General features: G+C 37.5%; 3 protein-coding genes across 3 annotated transcripts; 1 reads left to right on the top strand and 2 right to left on the bottom strand.

The window, feature by feature from the left end:
- Positions 1–281: 281 nt before the first annotated feature.
- rac3a (Rac family small GTPase 3a) lies at positions 282–7974 on the bottom strand. Its single transcript, XM_081363020.1, has 6 exons — positions 6673–7974; positions 4791–4862; positions 4560–4677; positions 1968–2030; positions 1708–1867; positions 282–1596 (listed from the first exon to the last, which is right to left on the bottom strand). Exons 1-6 carry the CDS (start codon positions 6705–6707, stop codon positions 1466–1468), a joined length of 579 nt encoding a protein of 192 aa, XP_081219146.1. The 5' UTR covers positions 6708–7974; the 3' UTR covers positions 282–1465.
- A 2474-nt stretch (positions 7975–10448) lies between these two features.
- prkar1aa (protein kinase, cAMP-dependent, regulatory, type I, alpha (tissue specific extinguisher 1) a) lies at positions 10449–17180 on the bottom strand. The gene is made up of 11 exons (XM_081363011.1): positions 17061–17180; positions 15100–15287; positions 14628–14795; positions 14360–14451; positions 14203–14264; positions 14075–14121; positions 13109–13267; positions 12860–12920; positions 12561–12682; positions 12334–12415; positions 10449–10741 (listed from the first exon to the last, which is right to left on the bottom strand). The coding sequence occupies exons 2-11, from the start codon at positions 15271–15273 to the stop codon at positions 10569–10571; spliced, it is 1140 nt and encodes a 379-aa protein (XP_081219137.1). The 5' UTR covers positions 15274–15287; positions 17061–17180; the 3' UTR covers positions 10449–10568.
- A 3062-nt stretch (positions 17181–20242) lies between these two features.
- LOC308690464 (actin-related protein 2/3 complex subunit 1A) lies at positions 20243–23886 on the top strand. Its single transcript, XM_081364913.1, has 10 exons — positions 20243–20356; positions 20785–20865; positions 21121–21225; positions 21736–21958; positions 22070–22177; positions 22259–22465; positions 22673–22748; positions 22986–23176; positions 23300–23390; positions 23512–23886. The coding sequence occupies exons 2-10, from the start codon at positions 20802–20804 to the stop codon at positions 23515–23517; spliced, it is 1071 nt and encodes a 356-aa protein (XP_081221039.1). The 5' UTR covers positions 20243–20356; positions 20785–20801; the 3' UTR covers positions 23518–23886.
- The last annotated feature ends 508 nt before the right edge of the window (positions 23887–24394 follow it).

The following is a 24394-nucleotide window of genomic DNA, read 5'->3' as shown; positions in this document are numbered from 1 at the left end:
AAATTTGCAATGGTTACTTACTATTTACTATTTGTGATTGTTTTTTGGTGAATTGTATTAAGACCACATAATAATAGTACGTGGAATTAACAATTAAAAAACAAAATCATACAAAAATTTATTTATTTTTGTATTTTTTAATTAATATATAATAACAAGTGAGATATCAATTATATTTTGACCGCTGAACTAGGAAATGTCCCCTTTTCAGAAATCTGATCACCTTAGTTTAAGTGTTGGTTATGTCGGGTTATGTCAGGGATATTGATATCGAGTTTCTTATATTCCCCTAGAGCGGTTTATTTCCATAAAATGACCGGTTGGCTGTACATTATCTTGTTGCAGTTTCTTATCAAATGAATAAAAGACCATAGCCACAACCATCCCTTCAAAATGATGTCACACTCATACTGGTTTATTTTATGACAAGAACTGATTATGTATGTGCCAGTGGTTTAATTTTCAGTCATTAGTTCAATAAAAACAAAAATGCCTAATGCTAATGTATACTAACAAAACATAAATGTTCAAATTACACATTTCTATCTCGAAATTGAAATATTAATCATTTAAAGGTAAAATAACATTTCAAAGAAATATCTGAACACTTACAAGTGTTAAAACAATTTGACAATGTTAGCCCTGCACAAAAAGCACTCAGAAATGGCACATTTCATTATGTTTCAAACATCAACACATATAGGAAAATGTTTAGCAAAAAAATATAAGACATAACAATGACTTTTAAGTCCATTAAACATTACAGCCAATTCTGAGTACAGTTTATTTTATATAGTATTCATTTTATTAACAGTATTTTATAAGCAAACAAATATTTCAGTGTGTATTATTTCTATCATTGTTTAATAAATCATAACATACAGTACATTCACAGTAAAACACAGGTACAAGTATGAAATGTTTAACAGGCAATAAAAGCTGAAAGTAAGATACTTTAAAAAGAATGTATTTACCGTCACCCCTCAAGTGAGAGCACTGACTATGGCCACACATTTAACTCACAAACGCTATTCACAATATCTTCTGACACATTCACAGATCCCACACGGGAAAAGTACCTGCAGATAAAATATGAATAGCCACAATTTCCACATGAAAAAAGCTCTGAAAAATGTAACATTTGTTGCAACAGGGCAAACAACTTTACAGTTAGCTATGCTTGTTCTTTAGTAACTAATTATTCATTCTGATAGACATGCCATGGCCTTATGTCATTCTCTTCCAACATATTTTTGTTTTAAACCAACAATTTAAGGCAAAGTTTAATAATAACAAAGCAAATTTGGCATGTTGATGTATCTGTTACATCAGATATACCATGGAAATATATGTCTGCAGTTCATCACCTCACAAGTTGGACTTATCTGTTCATAACAGCAGAGCTGAAGAGGAAGAAACCGCTGTTTACATGGCATATCAGTGAAGGAATTAGTTGTGGTGTTCCTCAAAATACAGTACACTTCTTGCCCCTCTTCTTTACAGGTGGAGGGCACAAAACAGCACGGATGGCCTCATCAAACACCGTTTTTAAACCCCGCTGAGTAAGAGCAGAGCACTCCAGATACTTCACAGCACCTACAAAGCCAAAGAATCCAATGAGCCTACTATACATGACACAAAGCCCCAAGGCAATAGTGAAACATCATTATAGCACCATTTTTTTTATACACAGGAAATCGTTCTTACCGATTTCTCTAGCCATGGCAAGTCCTTGCGGGTAAGTGATTGGAGCTAGTTTTTTATCCCGCAGTCGTTCAATCGTGTCTTTGTCATCCCGCAGATCAAGTTTAGTGCCCACAAGTATGATAGGGGTGTTTGGACAGTGATGGCGGACCTCAGGGTACCACTACAAAAAGAAATTTGGTTAACACAAGGCACCTAACACCTAGTGAATCTTGTTAAGGGATGTCTTTGAAAATATTTCGTATTCTTAGGAGGATCCTTACCTTTGCTCTTACATTCTCAAAGGAAGCAGGGCTCACCAGTGAGAAGCAAATTAAAAACACATCCTGCAGAAAGAAAAAAGGAGGCTCTTTGTAAAAATCATTGTCATCAATTATTCATTACAGATTACATGGCACTATATGTTATGGTAGGCCTCGTCGACATGACAGCCATCGGCACAGATCCACAGTAGATCTTAGACCTTATTGGCCAGCTTCGTCTCCATACTGGCATGATGAATCGCTCTTCAAGCAAAAGGGATGAATATTTTAATGCTACCTATCCCAATCTGAATTCTGGTGATGCAGCCTGAATCATTATCACACTGTGTTCGTTCGTTGGCCAGAGGAGAACTTCATTAGTTGCACCAGGTGTGCTTGAGCTAGAACACATGAAATATCTGAACTGGCTAGGTTTGTTGAGTGTCACGTTTGACTGCATGTTAGAAATAGGCAAATCATTAAATGCTCCTAGAGACACTGTTGGAAGCATAGTTTGCAAGTTCAAAGTTAAAGGAACAGTGGTTACGCTACCTGGACAGGGCAGAAAAAGGAAGCTATCAACGGCTGCAACCAGATTTCTCAGAAGGCAGGTTCAGAAAAACCCTCGAGTGACTGCAAAAGACCTGCAGCAAGACTTTTTGGCAACAGGTTTCAGCTTGTACAGTAAAACATACGGTTTCCATGCCAGAACTCCAAGACGTACACCATTACTGACCAAAATCCCAACAAAAGTGCTCAAAATCATATAAATATGCCACAGGGGTTTTGGGATTCTGTTCTGTGGAGCGATGAAACAAAACTGGAACTTTTTGGCCCTGTGGATCAGCGGTATGTCTGGATGAAGAAGAATGAAGCATATGCTGAAAAGAACACTGTCTACAGTTCAGCATGGTGGCGCTCGGTGATGCTCTGGGGCTGCTTTGCATCCTCTGGCACTGGAAACTTGCAGCGTGTGGAAGGCAAGATGGATTCATTGAAATATCAGGAAATCCTAGGAGAAAACGTCATGCCGTCAGTGAGGAAGCTGAAGCTTGGGAGTCATTGGACCTTCCAACAGGAAAATTATTCCAAGCATACCTCAAATTCCACTAAGGCTTGGTTGCAGAAGAAGTCCTGGAAGATTCTACAGTGGCCATCACAGTCACCTGACTTGAATCCCATAGAAAATCTCTGGTGGGATTTGAAGAAGGCGGTCTCAGCACGCAAACCCAAGAAGATTACTGAACTGGAGGCCATTGCTCTCGAGGAATGGGCTAAGATTCCTCAGAAACGCTGCCAGAAGCTGGTGTCTGGTTATTCATCTCGTTTGCAGCAGGTCATAACAGCAAAAGGGTGTTTTACTAAGTACTAAAGATGCTTGCCATGAAGGGGTTGAATAATTTTGAGACTGTGGAAGTCATTAAAAGTTGCATTTTAAGTTGAATTTGGGGAAACCACTTGACACATTTGTTGTGTTGAGCCATTTATATTACTTTTGTTTGATTTGTTCATTGCAAACACTTGAAAGTCTGTACATTTTGCCAATAAACCTGATTTACAATGGAGTTTGAATAATTTTGATTACAACTGTATGTTCACCAAGGCTGCATTCATTTGATCAAAAATACAGTACAAACAGTAATATTGTGAAATATTATTATAATTTAAAATAACTGTTTTCTATTTTAATTTAATTAAAATTTTAATTTATTCTTGTGAATGTCTTTATCAGTATTGAAATATTATATAATGTAATTTAATTTCAAAGGAACAATTTGTTTGAAATAGAAATCTTTTGTAACATTATAAATGTCTTTCCTGTCAAAAGAAAAATCGTCCTAAAAAAATCTTATTGGCCACAAACTTTTGAGCGGTAATGTACATTTTCATAGAAAGGGACAGAAGAAAGGTGGGGAATTCATATTTTCCAAAAACAATGTATATATTTGAACAAATAAATAACTCAATTAGCTACATGCCCAAATCCCACCCTAATGCTCAAAAGAAATATGATGTACATGCCAACTCAAAACAAAGCTAGTCTGTAGCAAAATATAATGAATTATTGGTTATATTTACAAAACAAAGAACAGGCAGAGCAAATACTGTCCAAAAACATGATGAGGCAACAGATATATTCTACAGTTTCTACTTAAGAATAAAAATTATGAATTTTAAGTAAGCCTGTTTCCGCCATGGAATATAATAAATTTTAAAGGATAATTGCGAATTTTTATCTCACAATTGCAAGTCAAATTCTCACATATAAAAAGTCCAATTCTGAAGAAAAAAAGACAGACTTAATTTCTCAGAATTATGAGTTTATATCAATAAACTCTTGACAATTCTGACTTTATAACACGCAGTTGGAACTTTATATCACACAACTGCGAAATCACGCAATTCTGAGATAAAAAGTCTTAATTTTCTTTTTTATTCAGTGGCGGAAACAAGTTTCCATAGAATGCAGTCCCAGTAATTAGTAAAAGAAAAATTAAATATCTTAACTGAAAAAAAAAAAGATAAAAATACATGATTATACTCTGAGCTAAACTAGAAGATGATTATTGATAACTCAGGATTACAGAGCCAATAACAGAGATATTTAAGTACCGTTTGAGGGTATGAGAGTGGTCTAAGGCGATCATAGTCCTCCTGTCCTGCTGTATCCCAGAGGCCTAAGTTGACAGGTTTACCATCCACCATAACATTGGCAGAGTAGTTGTCAAACCTGAGGGTCACACAGATTTTTCAGAGCATTTCAGAAATACATACACAGAAGAAATCTAACACACACAGACACACAGGAATAATTCCCAGTTCAAGGTATCAAACTGTACTCACACTGTGGGAATATACTCTCCCGGGAAGGCATTAGTGGTGTAGCTGATGAGCAGACATGTCTTACCCACGGCACTGAAATACAAAAGATGCTAAGTGCTAAGTGTGACTGCAGCACTCAAGTCAAGTGAGTTTATATGTAGAGATATACAAAGGAACGAAATGTCGTGCCTCACAGGACAACGGTGTTCCATGTATAAACATATATAAATGCACATTGCCTATATTAAAAAGAGGTAATCTAACAAAACATATAAACATATACTCTGAACGGTCATACTGAGGGTTCAAGGACTGCACATTCACAGCACACCAAGAAAACAATTGTGAAAAGTCCTTCAGTTAGTCATCCAGACATCACGTTCACTCCTGGGCTCGACGGCACGCTGGCAGTGGCTCTTTAACAGCGCTGTTTTCAAATGAACTGCCCCGCCGGATGAGGAGTGAATACAGGATGACAGCTTGTTGTCATGAAAAACACACACTCACATACAAGAGCGTACACAGGAAATGCATTGGCGGGGTGACACTGAATAAGGAAAAGTGATAAAATTTTGGAGTAAGAGTGAGGAAGCGTGATAATAAAAGAGAGGGGAAAGAAGAAGTGAACAGGCCAAAATAACAATTATGTTTGAAGGCTGAGAAGCCCGGCTGTGAAATGTGGTTGCCCATTGCAAATGACAGAAAGCATGTATCTTGAGACAGGGACTAAACCCTTAACAGTTGCAAGATCAACTGCATCAATGAAACAGCTTTTATTAACTCTCCACAGTCTAAAATAAACTTTGAATTAAGCATACATTTAACCAACACCATGATATAAATCCAAATCATATCAAATAGTATAGATAATAAACAGTTTGACTGATATTTTTTTGCTTCTATCAGTCCTTCAATGTAACTATTTATAATAACAATATCACCCAACAATAGCGTTGCAGCGCAGGTAAGTTAATCTAACATTTTGTAATTATTCATAATTTTACAGAACAGCTATTCATGCTTATGAATTGTTACAGAAATGGAATTGTAAGCTAAAATGTTAGTATTATTTAGCTATTGTTACAAATTCATAGTGCATATGTACATTCTACTGTTGTAGTCTAATCATTATCTAGATTATTCTTTCAAAATAAAGCAGTAAGAAATAAACTATGTTGCGTAGTGATTACATGACCACTTAAATGTTAAAAAATAACGGTGTAAGTAATGTTAAACGAAATAACATTTCACTTGATCTCTACCAAATACCAATTGCAATGCAGCTATTTGTTATTTCATTGTGGATTATCAACAAATGCAATTTTATGATGTGAAATTTTGCTCTCAGGTAAAAATAAAGGAGAAAAAAACAGAATTATGTGAAGGTTAATAATAAAGTTCAGTCTCACGAGCACTTTATGATTTAGGGGAGTGGATCATTTCCAATTTAGAGCTCTAGTGATGTAGGAGTAAAACATGACATCATAGCGAGTCCACGTACACGCGCATTATTTCTACGCTGCACGAGATCCGTTTAATATCCGTTTAATGCGTTTTCTGCATGGTTTACAATACATTGTCATACTACTTTAGAGTGAAAAACATCAATTGAAACATTGAAAAAAACAGACAAAACGCCTGAGCAGCATATATTAAACAAAACGGCCACCACCAGAGTCTGTGCTCATTACAATCTCATTTAAACGATGATTATAACACCCACAGTGTCTCGAAGAATGACAGTAATATTTATAATTATAAAATTATCAGTTTTGTCTGAGCTGAATCCACTCAACCGCTGTGCCAACCCAAAATCCCCAGCTCCTCGCAACAATTGCTTTTCTCCCAAAGAAACCTCCGTACAAACACGAGCAATTTCACCATTTATTCTTCAACATCTTACCCGTCGCCGACAACAACACACTTGATGGCTTGCATTTGCAGTGCACGAGTAGTATCCGACGAGAGGGGAATCTGTAGAAATAGCCTGAAATGTGATGTTGAGGTGCCTGTGTGCAGCAGCGGCGGTCGGTGGCAGTCGGGGGTCTTTCACGATACTTCCGGAAAAACACGAACAGAAGGTTCGGGCTTTTTCGGAAGTCTCGTGAGGAGCCCAGCTGCTTTTCTTCTCTCCTATTCATTTCAATATTATGATGCGTCTGTGAAAATATTCATGTTATAGACAAAGTAAACGCTTCACATTAAAATGTAATTCTTAAAAACACGTTTACATCTTTAAAGAAACTGGAAATAGTGGATGTAAATGAGATTTGTACACCAGTGACAGGGTTAAGAGAACAACTGTCATTCCAGTGCCAGTTGGAATGACAGTTGTCTGTTGAGTGTGGAGGCAGGGCAGGGTGGGGCAAAATGACAGAAATCTCTGGGAAAATCCCATTAACTCTCATGAAATGATGAAATAAAAGTCCTCAAAATATGCATTTTAACAACTGGATGCAGATTAACATTTCTGTCAGAGTTCTACACAACAGCCGCTTACATTATTTTATTTTGTAAAAGAGAACATTATTGCTGTAATTTCCATATTACACACAGTATAGTCTTAAAAGTCTGGGATGTTGCTTATGTAGTGAATAGTGGGAATGATTCACAGGGCCTACAGGTAGATTTCAGCAGGATAGAAGTTTAATTCAATGTAGGTATTTGATGTCAAAATATGTAGCCTAATAAACATCATACATTGTGGGATGTAAGAGTTAATATTTGAATCTGTAGTCCTTGAGACATACAGAAATACTTTTGATGTATGAAAACAGCACAGAAAACAGAAGACGCTTACATATTCAAGAATTAATCATTTTATTGCTTGACCTGCCATTGGGACAATCTATACCAAAAGGTTTACAACTTGAGCACATCCAATGAAATCAAACCGTACACAGTTATACAAAAAATGCATAATAGAAAAATGGTCCCTCGACATTTTACAACTCTCTGTGTTGAGGGCTTAAACTGAAGAATGGGTGAACAGGAGTCTCTACGCTCTGGTGGCAAAGCTTATGAGCAAATATCAATTCCTCTGTACTTACTAGAACACAATTTTACTGAAAACTCCAGAAGAAAACACAATTGGCAGTCACAACCAGGGAATGAAAAACAGGCTACAAAAAAAGGGGGTAGAGGTTGCTAATACAAACACATTTCCAGTGACCACTGAATGATCTTCAAGAAACATGGCCTGAAGTTGTTTAAAAAAAAAAAAAAAAAAAAAAAAAAAAAAAAAAGGTAAGCAGAAAATTTGCAGAGGAACAAAATCATTTAATCCACTCATAAAGGGGAGAGAATTACAATAAACATCAATGATGCATTTTACAGAAAACAAGGGATTTACTTTTTGTCATTTGTCATCAAATGAAGTTAAATGAACAGACCAATGCATATATAAGCAATAACAAGTAGACTCATCCGCAATTCTTTGCCTATCTTCGGGTGTCACAGTTTAACATTAAGGACTCATAATAATATAGAATTTCAACATGTTCATTTATTCAACCCCATCATAAGGCATAAACCACTCATTGAAAAGACAGTGGAACGGTTAATCAAAAGGCTATTTGGAATCCCCTGTAATTATGGGTGCAAATTCTGTGTTTTTAAAGCTACAGCACCAAGATTTGACTGATTCTGAAAGTCTAGTCTAGAGGGGCAGAAATCTGTGAATGTCAGAAAACATCTTATTTTCCTAGACATCTGCACTGACATGCTGTAAGGCTCTCAAATCAAGCGTCAGAGTAAAGTGAAAACCATTCTCCCATGTGGTTAATAGGACAGAGTCAGATATTGAAGATAAAAGCACACTAAATATAAGTCTTTCTTTATAATATCTATATAATATCTTTCTTCAATTACCATCAATTTTGGGACAGTTCTGTGCAAACTCTTAATTACTGGAGCTTTAAGTCTGAATAAATTACACTGCTCAGAGGATCTGGATATACAGATGAAATAAAACATTGTAGATTACAAATAATACAGGTGACAAGCTAATAGAATATTAATGAATATATTAGGGGGGAAATAACTACAAGAAAATGTCTGTTGGCTTTGCATTATGAAAGTAAAGAAATCAGGCACTTTTCAAAACCCAAATTTGCTTTCAATAACATGAGTCTGTTGTACAAATAAGCTGGATATCTGTAATTACATAACACAAAAATAAAATTCACATCAGTTATTTCCAAATAATACAAGAGTATCTCTGTGCGATAATTAAAATCTACCTTCAGCAACTGTTAACACTATTGTACCACCCAGTAAAACACAACTCGGAGAACTCGAAGAACAATATCTGATTGAGATTAAGGTGGTGGCAGTAGTGGATCGCAAATCGATTTCCAAACATTTGATGGATCCCAACCCTAATGGCATACAGACACCATGAACTCAACACAAGCGGCAAATACTGTCCCTGTTTTAAGACTTTCATTTGACTATATAGGTAAGGTGAATAATCTAAATCTCAATCTAAAAACAACAGTGATTATTTGAAAACAGTTTTTCTTAGACCTGCCCTGTTTATTAACCAGACTATTTCAGTTAAAAATAAAAAATAAAAAAAGACATTTGGGGTTTCGAAGCAGTTCGCATAATCGAGAAAGAAACCCAACTGGGATCTTAGTGGGTCAAGGAGGTCACCAAGTAGTTACTTCCTGTCGAGGAGGATCCTCACATACTCAGTCAACAAAGCTTCAGATTTCATTAACCATTACATTACTGTAACTCTTCTTAACAGTTAAACAAAACATACAAATATAATATATTTTCTGTATCCGCCATAAACATAATGTTGAATAAAAGAAGATCACACGGCCTTTGTGTGGGGGAAACAAACAAATAAAAGCATTTGCAGCATGTGGCATTTCAGAAGGGAGAAAATGCGATAGAAAAATAAAAGAAAAAACAACTTTAAAAGGAGATTTAACTAATCCTGGTCTGTTCTAAATAAGAGTCCAGAGCAAGCCTGTGTGTATAGCAAAACGCCCAAAGGAAAATGAAAAAAGCCCAATGCAAAGGGATCAAATGCCACAATGAAATACAGCAGGTGTATATAAAGCATTTATATATATATTTATATATATATATATATATATCTATATATATATATATATATATATATATAGATATATATCAAACTGTGCAAAAAAATATGGTTATGGTCATTTACTTCTAATATATAATCTTTTACATACACTATATATGTGCAGCTATAACAATAAAAGAGCAAAGCTGATCACCATGATAAACACGGTGACGTTTTAACTTCAGTACCCCCAAGAAAACAATATAACACACATGGATTTATGCCTTTGGCTTCCCTATATTCAAACGCTTGAAATTAATGAGGGAAAACTGAATCTGAAACTCGATGGCTCAATTAAGATACATCCTTATATACTGAGTAAATACACTACATGAATATCAGTCCTGCCACTGTTTTCCTTCCATTCCAAACACTGTTATACAGAAACATGAAGCAATTTGGACGCAAGAGAAAATCCCGATAGACCTTGTTATTTCAACATCTGTTCACGTGACAGGCATCTGTGGCACAACGACTGGCTCGTTTCTCACGCAAAACTAACAATCAGCCTTATGGTAAATCTAGGATGGATTCAAATGCGACAGGGTACGGCACAAATCGAAAAAACCAGACAGACAGAGAGAACACTGAAGTGAATGGGCACCTGGGTGTTGGAAAATGCGTAAAGAAAAGTAAGAAAATAAAGCAAATTTGCATTGGTGGACCCTGCAATTGAGGAGGTAAGAGCCTAGTGTGCCTCAGACCGACAGAGACACGAAGCTGTTGTACTGCTGTATGTTTCTCTTCAGGATATCTGAGCAGGGGCCGAGCACGCGTTCGAACCTGGGGCGGTCAAGTTTTACGCACTTCAGAGGGCCGCGAGCAACCACGGTGGCAGCGCGAGGTCGATTCATGAGCAGAGCGATCTCACCTGATGAAACACATGGAGGGAAATCAGAAAAGAGCAACAGAGAAACAAACACATTAAGGTGCGCTAATGGACACTGTACATGGAGTCAATAGCCGTGTTTACGCTGTTGGGCCACTGTCGTGCTAGTGCGTGCCAGGGCCAGTCGCGTTTCCACTGCCACTTCTGGGTTTTGATCGGCCTCATAGGGGCTTCCTCCAACGGCCAGGGGTTTTTGGCCCGGCGAATACCTTGGTCCAAAGTGGGCCAACTGGGGCTTGAACAAAGGCGGAGTTTCCCTGAGTCAAGTAAGGGTCAATGCCACTGCTCATTTCCCATGTTATAATACCAGACTATTAGCCTGGTTAAAACCAGACCATTCTCAGTAGTAACTGAGTTATGGTCTGGCAAAGCTTCATTAATAATTCATTTCCAAAGGGGCGCCACCAACGGACGTCGCTCAAATGCAATTGGATAGACCTAAAACCAATCAGAGCGATCGTCATCGTGTAAAGCCATATGCTGCGTCCCAATTCGCCTAAGTTACACTACGCCATAAAAGTATGTAACGTTACTCTTTTTGTGAAGAAAAGGTATTTACTTTTGAATGTGTAGCAAAAAAGTAGGCAAGCTTTGGAACATACTACTTCGTCATCTTTATCGGACGGATGTCGCGTGCATCCTGTCACGTAAACTGCCCTGTCAATCATCTTGTCACAGTTAAAATCCTCTATTAAATCTAATTTAATTTCCTACCGTTTCGGAGAGAAATGTAGTAGCACGTTCATCTGCCAGTGGGTCTTTCATGGAGACTGTCCTCATGCGTTTGCAATTTGAATATAATAATGCATTTAAAAGTTGGTGCGCTTCACCAACGGACGTCGCTCAAATGCCTCTGGGCGCAAATGGATAGACCTAAAACCAATCAGAGCGATCGTCATTGTATAAAGCCCGCCCCAACGTTTCTGATTGGTGCCGCAATTTCAACTGATTAGAAATGGGCTTGAATGGGCTCTTTGCCAGACTACTTGCAGAGCAAATCTAAATTTGCCAGAAGTTATTTGGGTTTTCCCAGGCTACCAGACTATGAGCCAACCTCAACATTTAAGACATTTTTTTTAAAAATTCAGCTCAAAACTCACTTTCAGACACCAGCGAGAGTTTGAAATAACTTTCGATTGCGATCTGATGGCGATTCTGATCACCTTATGATGCAGAAATATATTTATGCAATGCTAAAGGCTACTTATGCTAACCATTGCAATAATAAAAACGTATATGAATATGGAAAATACCAGAGACTGCTTGAAGAACGTAGACAAATCATACATGATGCAGACGGGCTTAGGACCGTCCTCGGCAGTGTCTTTAAGTAAAGTGTTTGGCAGAGTCTTTAAGTGAAGACTCTAGGTAACGCTGCGGGGCTACTGGCCCGATAGTGGAAACGCAGCTTGGCCCTTGAGGTCCAAGGCTATTGGCCCCGCCGGCACGTTGTTAGCCCTGGCTCGCACTGGCCCGACAGTGGAAAAGCGGCTAATATGTAATTACATTAACAAAAGAATTTCTGGGAGATGACTGGGATAAGCTTTCCAGAGAGTAAAGAAAAACACATTTACCAAAGTAGTCAGATGGTGCGAGTCTTCCGACCTCCACAAATTCCTCATTCTCCGACCGCCGCTGCAGGACTGCTGCCGAGCCCTGAGGACACAAGTCTAAATCAATACATCTATTCTCCCATGATGATCTCATTAATGTGAAGATAAAAAACTATTCAAAACCATATGACTCTAATTAACAAAGACTTGTTGATGAGAACAGTGTAAAAAAGAGCATGGAAAGCTACCTCAAGGATAATGAAAAACTCATCTCCCGGTTGACCCTGCACAACAATCTTCTGGCCGTCTTCAAACTGGACCGTCTCGAGTGCGTCAGCAACCGTCAACCGTTCCCATTTATCCAGAGACTCTGCTCACAGGATGTTAGAATGTCATCACTGAGCACTTCACAAGATTTGCTTACAGCATTATTGATCTGCATTACACTGCCACACAAAGCAAATGCTATGTTTTGTTTTTTACACAGTTTACTATGAAAACAAGCCTGCAAATATACATAACCTAAAAAGAAATGCATTAAACTCACCCAAAATGGAGACCTTGCTAAGGAATTCCTCATACATTTTTCTCTTTCTTAGAGTACTTCCCTAAACACAGAATAAAAAAAAATCTTAAGCAGGAGAAAGAAAATGTGGCCATTTTATAAAATACAAGACCGGTAAAAATAACAAATGATAAAAAAAATTAATAAACCACAAAACACTTCAAAATTAAAAAGTAAAAGTTGTTTGTATAATATCATACCATGTAATTATCAGTTAAATAGTGTACTAACCATGAGTATTCTCCTGTAGCTGTCTCTGTCAATTCCCCACAGCTTGACGTTAGTTTTTGCTCTGACAGTGGCGGCTCTGGGAGTGCCGTAGATTAAAGCCAGCTCACCAAAACTGCCACCCTCTCCAATACTGGTCACCCACTCGTTGTTGACGTACACCTATTAAAAACAATAGTGCTTATGAATATCTCAGTCATTATCATTCCAAATGTTAAAGAGCCCCTGTTATGCTACTTTAAAGGATCCTAATTCTGTTTTGGAGGTCTCCTACAATAGCACCAAAGGTCAAACACTTTATTTTCTCATAATATAAATTGCACATGACCTCATTTCTCAAAGAGTCTGAAAACGGTTTGTTCGAAGATTCAGGCTCTCTAAACCCTCAGAAACAAAACGCCTATTACCATATCTGAATTTCAGCTCCGGAGGCTTCCTCAGCACTTATATATACAGTGATACAAACAGTAATCATGGTGTTGGTTTTACCGTGTCAATTTGAGCCTGAATCCTCATCCTTTGAAGTGCATGCAAAGTGGATTCACAGCGCAGAAACCGACAACATGAACCAAACTCTTCCAGGCTTCAGCTACAACTACAGTTTGATGGCACGTCAAAGTACTAATTAGACGTTGCTTGCAGGCAGCTAATGAAGATCATAGGCTGGCATTATGCAAATGTGTTACATTGTAACATGGATTTGTGACAGGAAGTGAGACTGACGACTCGTTTCGGCAGTTCAGAATCAAAATCTTCAGAATCTTTACAATAACTTTATGTGTTGTGAACTTTGATCTTTAAAATTTTGCAGACCTCTTACATTCACAAACAGCAATATTACACACTACATGAAAGGTAATATTTGAAAAAGCATAATAGGGGCACTTTAATAACTCTATACAAGTTAAAAAACATGTATGTATTATTATATTACATCCTGATTCAACATCAATTTAGAATTGCACTTACATCCATTTCACCTTGATCAATAACATAAAAATTGTCACCCTCATCCCCTGAAATTAGAAACACAATATATTAGTCTAAATATTCTTTCCATTTTTACACAATCAGCTCCTCCTCAAAAGAAGCCTAACCTTGTTGAATGACAGTCTCTCCTGCAATGTAGGTGACTGAGAACATAGCGTCAAATATGTCACTGTGAAGAATAAAATAAGTTGTTTTCAGTAAATGAAATACTTTATTAGTTAAACAAAATAATTCAATCTACTATTCAAAAACAAAATTTGTTACCTTCTTTCGTTGTCATCAAGATGGGCAAAAAGCACATTCTTTTCAATCGCTTTAGCAAGGGCAGCCATAGTTTTGTAGTCTTTAGGAATGACCTGTAAAAATAGGAAGTTTTTAGGAAGTAAACAGCAACTGCAGGGAAAGTAGAATGCAGCATGGCAATAATAGTATTTTGAAAGAATGACATGTAAATTTTGAAAGAAAGACATGTAAATGCAACAAGTTCTGATTTAAAATACAAATTTCTAGGAAAAATTAAGAAGCTAGTTACCTTTCTGACATAAGAAGCTGCATCTTCCTCAGTGTAGACCTCTGCGCTGATGGCACCGCGGCGCCGTCGGCCCTTAACTACAGGGTTCATGGGAGGGGAGACCTCATCTTCTCGGGAGTCTGAGCGAGAGCTCGACTTCTGCTGGTTGCTGATCTGTTTAGCTTCCTCCTGATAGACATAAACTTTGTTCACGGCACTGAAACTCAAGAACATCTGTAAAGAATCTAAGCCAGGGTTCACCAATCTCGGTCCTGGAGGGCCGCTGTCCTGCAGAGTTTAGCTCCAACCCCAATTAAACACACCTGAACCAGCCAATCAAGGTCTCACTAGACAATAGGCATACTAGAAACTTTCAAACAGGTGTGTTGGAGCTGGTTGGAGCTAAACTCTGCAGGACAGCGGCCCTCCAGGACCGAGATTGGTGAACCCTGGTCTAAGCCTATGTGGTTTTACTCCAAAGAAAATGACTAACCTTCTCAAGCCTCTCGAAGCACTCTTTGAGGAAAAGCATGGGCCTCTCAGGCCTGACGGTGCACAGCTGCACAATGCATTCCTTCAGCAGCTGCTGGATGTTGTGCTTCTGCACGTAGCGCTCACACTCCCGCAAGCTCCTCTCTTCTTCACTGCTCGTACTGCTGGACGCCATGGTGACCTGCTGACCTGAAACATGCAATTCAGATCGGCTTATGAAACCCAAGAAATCTGAAGCAAATCCAAACCTTAGCTAAATGTCATTAGACCAACTTGTTTTATAGTGAAATGTGAAGAGTGATCAGAGTAGTGTAATGCCATGAGTGCAATTCACTAATTTCATTGTGAAGTCCTCATGAACCAGAAGTTGCAAACAACTGTTGTGACAAACAACTAATTGTGACATATATAGAGTGTGGGGCTTGATTTTAGCACACCTCCTCACCATCTCGAGCTTGTAGCCGACTGACACGTGGAGGGAGGTGGTTAAAGGACGTTCTCGAAATTCCTTCAAACTAACGTCATCAGAGAAGGAATGTCATTCCAGGACATGAAGACAAACTATTTTCTCCTGTGCATACCACATTGTTATGGAAATTCTTAAAATCACGCATCTAATATATTTGTATGTTCCTGGTATGAGCCGCATACAGTTGTCAAGCATTCTGGATTCTGTATCTTCTTTAAACACACACACTGTGTTTTCATGTTTTATGGTGACTTTCCATAGACATAATGATTTTTATACTGTACAAACTGTATATTCTATCCCATTACACTCACCCTAAACCTACCAATCAATGAAAACTTTCACTTTTCAATTTTACATTTTTAAAAAACATCACTTAGTATGCGGTTTTTCTCACAGGGACCAAAAATGTCCCCACAAAGATGTTAATATCTGAAATCCTTGTCCTTGTTGTACCAGGCCACACACACACACACACACACACACACACACACACACACACACACGTGTGCTCATTATCTGAACATGAGTAGATATTCCTCTGGTTAAAATCATCTCCAACAATCCTGTCAACAGTATAAGTAAATAATTCTGTGAATTCAAATCGCAACCATGTGTTACAGTGTTACAATATTCCCACATATTTTAACCATTTAACATTTCCAGTCATCTGCCATTATGGGATATGAAAAATAATTTTGAAAAGATTGGACTCACAAAGACAATTTCCCAACTGATGAAATCCCAACTGAATAAAATACCTTAAACAAATTTAAATAAACAAGATTTTATTCAATTCCATGACTTATCCTGGCCTAACAGTTGACATTTTAAAATTCCCTTATATTACCAGGTCTTCCTTGACCATGTGACCTCGTGATCATAACCTAATAAAACAAACTACCAGTGCTAATAAATAGACATATTCCTGCAGACAAATAAACCATTAAAACACTTTCAAAGGAGGTGCTGTCAAAGTGAAACAAGTTAAACGGCTAACATGGCTCCCATACTTCCTTCGTACATGCTACATATCTAGACTAGAAAATCCAGCAAAAGAAAAACAGTCAGCCATGTCTCTCAGCTACCATGTAAATAATCAGAAAGTGCTGTATTTTGTCAGGTATGCTGTGGTCCCTGGTCCCTGTCCGGGCGCCTGGGCTCATAAAATGCGCAGTTCACATCCCCACAGGCATCTCACAATATAACGCTATTCGGCCATGTGAACACAACGTTATTTAGCGCAGAAAACACATGCCGATGCAAGTATACGCCATTTAGCGCGTGTTTAAAAGTTAAACAGCGTAAACCTGCAGCTCTGTGTTATCTGTAGCCAGTTTTGCCAAGCAGCAAAATACGCCATCTTGCAAGCTACATTTTCACAACAACGGAAGCCGACGGCATTACAGTAACCTCTCTCTACGAGCCGGTCGACTCGCACATCGATATCAACAAACGTTACAGCGAAGACCTCCACCTTTAAATATTCATACCTGAGACGCTTCGATGAGTTTGTCGACGTGTTTTACTCTTTTACACTGGCTTTCCCACAGTCCTTGGATGGATGCCTCACCGGAAAAGGTTATGACCAATCACAAACAACGATTGACGTCAATGCGCCTCGATGTGGGAAACCCGTTACTCCTCACAACCTTAAAGGGCAAGTGCGTGTTTTTGTATTTCGATGAGATCGAGTTTATCAACCAGCTAGTTTATTACATTCCGCTGCACTCACATAATGTGCTACATGCGCTAAGTGTTTAAATCATATTTTACAGTCAGTGACATTTAAAAAAAAAACACTGTGTCCCTGTGTGATTAGGATCTGATGACAGCTGAAAAGGTTAAATGGTCTGTGCATAAACCCAAGCCTGCGTTGTCCTTATTCAACAAGGGTCATCATAACCACCACTGACATTGAGGTGGCACGCAATCCCCGCAATATTAGGATTAGGTCGACCGATATGTGCATCTGAATGGTTGACTAATATTATTAACCCTACATTAACGTTACTCCCAGTCCCCCCTTAAAATAGGCCTACATGAATGCATTCTTGACTTCAACTAAACCACTTCACTAGCACATCATCACTGGTGATGAGGTCCTTAATCAAAATGGGTGTTTCTCAAAACCAAGAATGCAAAGAACGGACTTGTGTTCTTGAGGAGAACGCTCTTGCTAGTTGTTCTTGGAAGAATGAACTCACAAGGTGACGAGCACACAGAACGCTGCTGACACTTTGAGACGATGTGTTCTTGCTGGTATTGCGCAATAATACCTCCGCACAGACGCCGTCTGCAGTACCCAAACATAACGAGAATTATTGACGATAACAGCCAGGCTTTATCGCCCAAGCCTACCCTCAGCTCAAGGGATTACTCTACAACTGTACACTATGTATATTCATAACAATAAAGCTACCTACGCTGGAGATTCTCACTTCCGAAAACGTTTGAGCGCATTTTCGAAAAATGCCAATATTTGAAATCTAACGTACACAGTTGATTTCTCGCATCAAATGTTCTCAGAAGTGAATTTAGTGATGAAATGGCGTACGAAATTGTAGAAAAACGACTTGCTGTATTGACCTCTCATTCCTCGAATGCAGAAATGAATGCTGGGATATTTCTGCCGTCAAGTTCACTCAAGTTACCAACCTATGCATCCTCGGTAAAATGGGCGTGTCAAGAACACTTCCGGGATTTTTAACCGTTCTTGCCAAATTGCAAACTTGTGTATTGGGACGGTACTTGGGCAGCGACTGATGACGTTTCACAAGTCCACAAGAACGCAAGTACAGACAAGAACGCATATTGAGAAACGGCCAACTGTAACATTATATAGCTATTAGCTAAACATTTATATTTATTCATTTATCAGATACTACTATCCAAAGTGATTTACAAAGGAAAATTATGTAAGCAGAAGCCATTATTACTTCTAGAATCTAGATAATTATTTGGTGAGTATAGCGTAACCACGTAATTTAAAGGGATAGTTTAACGTTACCCCCAAAAAATAAAATTCTCCAATTATTTACTCAACCTCATAACATTTTGTTTTATGGAAGACAAAAGAAGATATTTTGAAGAGTTTTGGCGACCATTAACTTATATTGTATGGAATAAAAATGTAAAGGCCTACTTTATGCTCCACAGAAGAAAGAAATAGTGAATACAATATGACAAAATTTCATTTTTGAGTGAACTATACATTTAAGTGCAAAGAGCATTTTAAAAAGCATTTTTTCACATTAAATTATTATCATGTATCTATGAAACAAACAAGTGATTGTTCTTTTAGTTAAAGTCAGTTTAAAACGAAAATTGTTTCTTCCCTGTTGTGCCGTACCTGGTCAGAGAATAAGAACACAACAGCAAGCACAGACAAATCGCGAAGCAAAGAGGACACGGAGACCGACAGACTAGACAGAGCAGGTTATTTCTGATATAAAAAACAATTCTGCTATCAGATTCTGTCACTTTTATTACGAAATTCAAACAATACCGTTATGGCGCTTGTAAATGTGACGTGACAGATCCCTCGCGCCCAAGGGTGTAGATTTGGTTTGAACATTGGGGGGGTTGAAGTTTGGGTCTGCATATTTTTCATGTGATCATGGTATAAATATCGGGGGGGTTGTAATGCATAGATTTACCCCTGCTCGCGCCTCAGTTCAAGTGGCACGTGAACCGATCATCTATCAACGTTACTAGCTAGTAGGCTAAATAAACACGAATGAACAATGTTGAAAATTTACAGTACAACTTACCAAAATGTATATTCCTCATACATAATATCGATCAATCAGTGTTTTTCAACCGCGGAAAGAGGTCAATAAAACAGCTGGATAACAATTATGTCACATTACATTTACCTCAGGAAAGCCATTTAATGACCATAATAATATAGGCTATAGTACGTTAGTTGGCTAAAAAAAAAAAGAGCTTTGGAGAGTATTTTGCTAAATATGTGCACTACTAAAATGTACTACTATTATTTAAAAAAAAAAGTAAAAAAATATATTTTTTTAATTATATCATTAAATAAAGTTGTTATTATAATAAAAAATGAGTTATTTTTAACCTTAAATAATACTACCAGCTGATAGGGCTCTCTGTATGTTTACAGCATAGGTGAGTTGTTTTTTTTTTTTTTTTTTTTGAGAAAAATTAACACCTATCTTGTTTAGGCTACCTAATATTTATCCAAATGAGTCAATACTGAATCAAATCACAAGAATTGAATTGAAATCGTGAAATTTGTGTCAAGCAATATTTAAAAAACGTAGCTTACCAGAAATTGTATCATGCAAACATTGTAGCATGTTGTCACTAAACCTAATAAAATTGTTTACTAAAATGTTTTGACAAGCATAATACACTTTTTGTATTATTATTGCTATTGTTGTGATGTCATGTAAACAAAAATGAATAAATAATTTATAATAAACACTGCAATATTCCATAAAAAATATGTATTGTATAATTTGTATAAAAAATAAATACATAAAAATGTATTTATATTTGTATAAAATATGAGTTGTCTATTTTGATTTCATGGTGACTTTAATGCTGAGGATAAGGCTGCACAGGCCAGGTGCCTATATCAGAACATAAAAACACACCCTCTCTTATCTCCTCCCTGCTGCCTCTGCAGCCCTTCCTGCCTCTGCTCAATCTCATTCGTGTCGACTGCCCAGAGTCCACGAACATAGCCTTCCTAAAGCTCTCCAGCTCAAGGATAGAGGACATAACACTATCTAGCAAAAGAGAGGAAAAGATAAAGGTGAGGGCATAGTCAATTGTCCAAAGTCAGGTAGGGTAAGGTTATGTTGTTTGCTGTGCAAATCTGTAATCACTGCTCAGTCATACCAATAACTTAACTGGCATTTTTAATGGGAATTGGATGAAGAGTGGCTCTTTTCCGGTACTGAACACTGTAACATGTCTGTAAAATTAATTTAAATAAATTGAAATTGGGTAAATGTTGTGTTTTGGTGAGGATTCTAGATCGTGGAAAATGTGAATATAGGAACAATGTACCATCTGAATGTATATGTTGAAAGTGACTACTGGCTCAGAGGAGAAATTATAACATTTTTGAAAATTTAAAACAAGAAGATTTGGGTGGAGTAATCCAAACTAACAACACTTCCTTTTGTAGTCACATTCTCATGATTGCATACTCTTTCTAACACCTGTGGTGCATTCCAGGGCCTCGTTGTTGAAACATGTCCCTCTATAGCTTTGGATTGGAGCCTCTGTCCTGTCATGCCTGGAACAAAGACCGAACACGTAAGAGCAAACTAGTTTACATTTTAAATATGACATCCCTTCAGCCTCTTAATGTTGCAGCCTGCAGTTCCATTTTCATCCATTAAAATACTCAGAGGAATATCAGTTTGTCTTTGGGAGAAAAGCATGCACTTTTCCATTTGTACGCAGCATTTTGCTATGAACTTACTGTAATATTGTTACTTTACACGTGGATTTTTGTTTTCAGGTTTACTTTATGTGTATAAAAAATCCTAATAATATTGTTTTTATTAGAAATCGCCCTTAGCCCCAACACCAATGATGTGCACATTTACCAGAAGAAAGGAAAGGAATGGATTAAGATTCATGAACTGACAGAGCACAGTGGGCGAATCACAGGTAAGACGAAAGAGAATAGCTGCCACATTAGTCATTAACCTGCCGATACTGTGAAACTGACCCATAAAACAAACATCATCTCAGCGCTCCAAAGAAGGGCATGAACTAAACCACTGTAAACAGTGCAAGCCTATATGTTTGAGTTCTGCATTTTTTCAATGAAATGGAAGTAGTGACAGATCTTTTCTTCCATATTATGATGTACATCCCAGCGAAACAGATTATCGATAAAGAAAAAAAAATAGGATGCAGCGGATTGTACGAAAGGGGCGTGGTTTAAGATCGAGCTATGACATTAAGGACAAGGTCAAAACTAATTTTAAAAAATGAAACATACGCATGGATAGTTCACAACAAGACCAATAACATGCATTTAGAAACTAAATGAATTGATACTATTTCAGTTTGCCAATTACTAAAACTGCACAATAAAATATGTTGCACTAAAATCTTTTAATATATAGATTTTAATAATAAATGAACATAGCTAACAATTGATGTCACTTTTAGGGATTGATTGGGCCCCAGAGTCCAACCGTATAGTGACATGTGCCTCCGATAGGAATGCCTATGTGTGGACACTTAAGGATGGGGTTTGGAAGCCAACACTGGTGCTGGTTCGCATCAATCGAGCTGCCACATGTGTCAAGTGGTCACCTCTTGAGAACAAGTTTGCTCTTGGAAGTGGAGCCAAACTTATTTCAGTGTGTTACTTTGAAAAAGAAAATGACTGGTGAGACTTGATTGTATAATATCTTTTGTTGCTTATAATATATATATGACTACTATGCATTATCTCTCATGTAGCTTTAATAAGCTCTCATGTTCATGATTGCCTCTATAGGTGGCTGAGTAAGCATATCAAGAAACCCATTAACTCCACTGTTCTGAGTCTAGACTGGCATCCCAACAACATGCTGCTGGCAGCTGGCTCTGCTGATCTCAACTGCAGGTTTGATTGTTGCGATGATATTATATTCGGACTGCGCAATGTTTGTTTTTTTTGTAACGTAAGTCTTTTTTGTTGTCATAGAATTTTTTCTGCATATATCAAAGACATTGAGGACAGGCCTGGACCAACACCATGGGGATCCAAAATGCCCTTTGGGGAGGTGCTTCTGGAGTATAAGGAGTGCGGAGGCTGGGTGCACAGTGTCTGTTTCTCTCCATCTGGTGATGCTCTAGCCTGGGTTAGCCACAACAGCGCCATCAGTGTAGCAGACGCCTCACAGGGAAAAGAGTAATACCAAGATTTACATATAACAATTAGCTTAGTAAAACTCCATTTTCATAAATACACAGAAAAGCAAACTAAAATAATTTGATGCTCAATATCCTTGAATTCTATGCATCTATTAAAAACACTGCCTGAAAGTAATAATATGCACAGCATGATCTTTAGCATTCACTTTTAGATTGCCCACATGTGAAATTTTGTGCATTGCAGGGTTACTCAGCTGACAACAAGACATCTTCCATTGCTGAGCTTGCTGTATGTCAGTGAGACTCAGATTGTGGCTGCGGTAAGACAATAATGATGATAATAAGAAATGTTTCTTGAGCATCAGAGCAGCATATTATAATGATTTCTGAAGGATCATGTGACACTGAAGACTGGAGTAATGATGCTGAAAATTCAGCTTTGCATTCAAAGGAATGAAATAAATGTTAAAACAGATTTAAATATAGGCTACGTCGGTTATTTTAAATTGTAAAAACAAAGTAATAACAATTGTGTATATGTGTGTGGTTGATCTTAGGGCCACGACTGTTGCCCTTATCAGTTCTCATACAAGGGTCCTGGATGCTTAGAGTTTGTGAAGAAAGTGGACATTCCCAAGCAGAGCTCCAAGGGCAACATGTCTGCCATGCAGCACTTCCGTAATCTGGACAAAAGAGCGACTGATGAGGAAGACACTGAGTTGGGCAGTCTGCATCAGAACAGCATCACGTAATAGAAGGCTTGACGTCTGCAAGCACACAAGATTTTGGTCTAATTTCAACATCGTTTGCATTATGCTAACATTTTAGAGAAATTGAATTGCAGTTTGCTAAGACTTTGTTTCTACTGCAGCCAACTATGTATTCTGGAAGGACTGAAGACCAAGGTGGAGAAATTCAGCAGTGTGTCTTTAGATGGTGCCATGGTTGTCTGGGATTTCAAGGTATTGTATTGTCATGAAACAACTTGTGAGCCATTTTAATATTACTGTTTAAATCTAGATTGTCTAAGCATTGTCTGTACTTATATTAATAATGACTTTTCCTCTTTAATGTTATTTTTAGCACTGAAACACCATGGGATCTGGAGAGAGCAGAAAACAATAATAATCTGGGACCATCTTTTTTTATTTGTTTGTTTTCTCAGACACTTTTTTTGCATTAACTACAATACTTACACTTTAAAGTAACTATAGCCTATTGCTATAATGATGTACTGTGGTGTGATGGCAGTATTAGTGATGCAGTATTAATTAATCTAAACAGTGCAAAAATAAATGACCGTTCAGCACCAAAAAGACAATTAACTGTCATAAATGCACATTTCATTTTCTATTCCAACTGTGCTGCTAAAGAAAGAACACAGATTCTGCATTTCAGGTTTTGTTTTTTAATGATTTGTAAAAATACAAAAATTACTATAAAAACATTGGGTGATTTTGTCTTTTTCTCTCTCTGTGTGTTGGAACTCTTGCTATACAGCACGTGATCAACTGCAAAAGTTTGTTAGATGCAAATTACTACTATGCAAATGACTGGTAAACTGATGAGTGTAAGAGTACTGGACGAAGGATTTGACGGATGGAGTATTTTTAAATAGTATTTTAATAAAACATGAAAAAAAAAAAAACTTTTTAACCGAGAGATATAATGAATGAATGAATGAATGAGGAATTTATATAGCGCTTTATAACATTATAATGAACTTTGTATAATGTTTATGTATATGTTTTCATGTATTTTATTTACTGAATAACGGCTGCAACAAACTGGAACACATTACATTTCAATAAACCATTTTTGATCAAACTTAACCGAAAATATGCCAGGCCAGGATGTGAATGATCACGTGATGACGTTTAAGAACAACCGAATCGGTTTAAAATCAGTCAATAAACTGTTGGAAAGAAGCGATTCGCAGAAATGAGTCGGGCTTCCTAGGACTATT

This window comes from Scardinius erythrophthalmus (assembly GCF_964197995.2).
Source record: "Scardinius erythrophthalmus genome assembly, chromosome: 1".
Classification (NCBI taxonomy): Eukaryota; Metazoa; Chordata; class Actinopteri; order Cypriniformes; family Leuciscidae; genus Scardinius; species Scardinius erythrophthalmus.
Note: the sequence above shows the minus strand (reverse complement) of the source record. Positions and strands in the feature narration are given on the sequence as shown.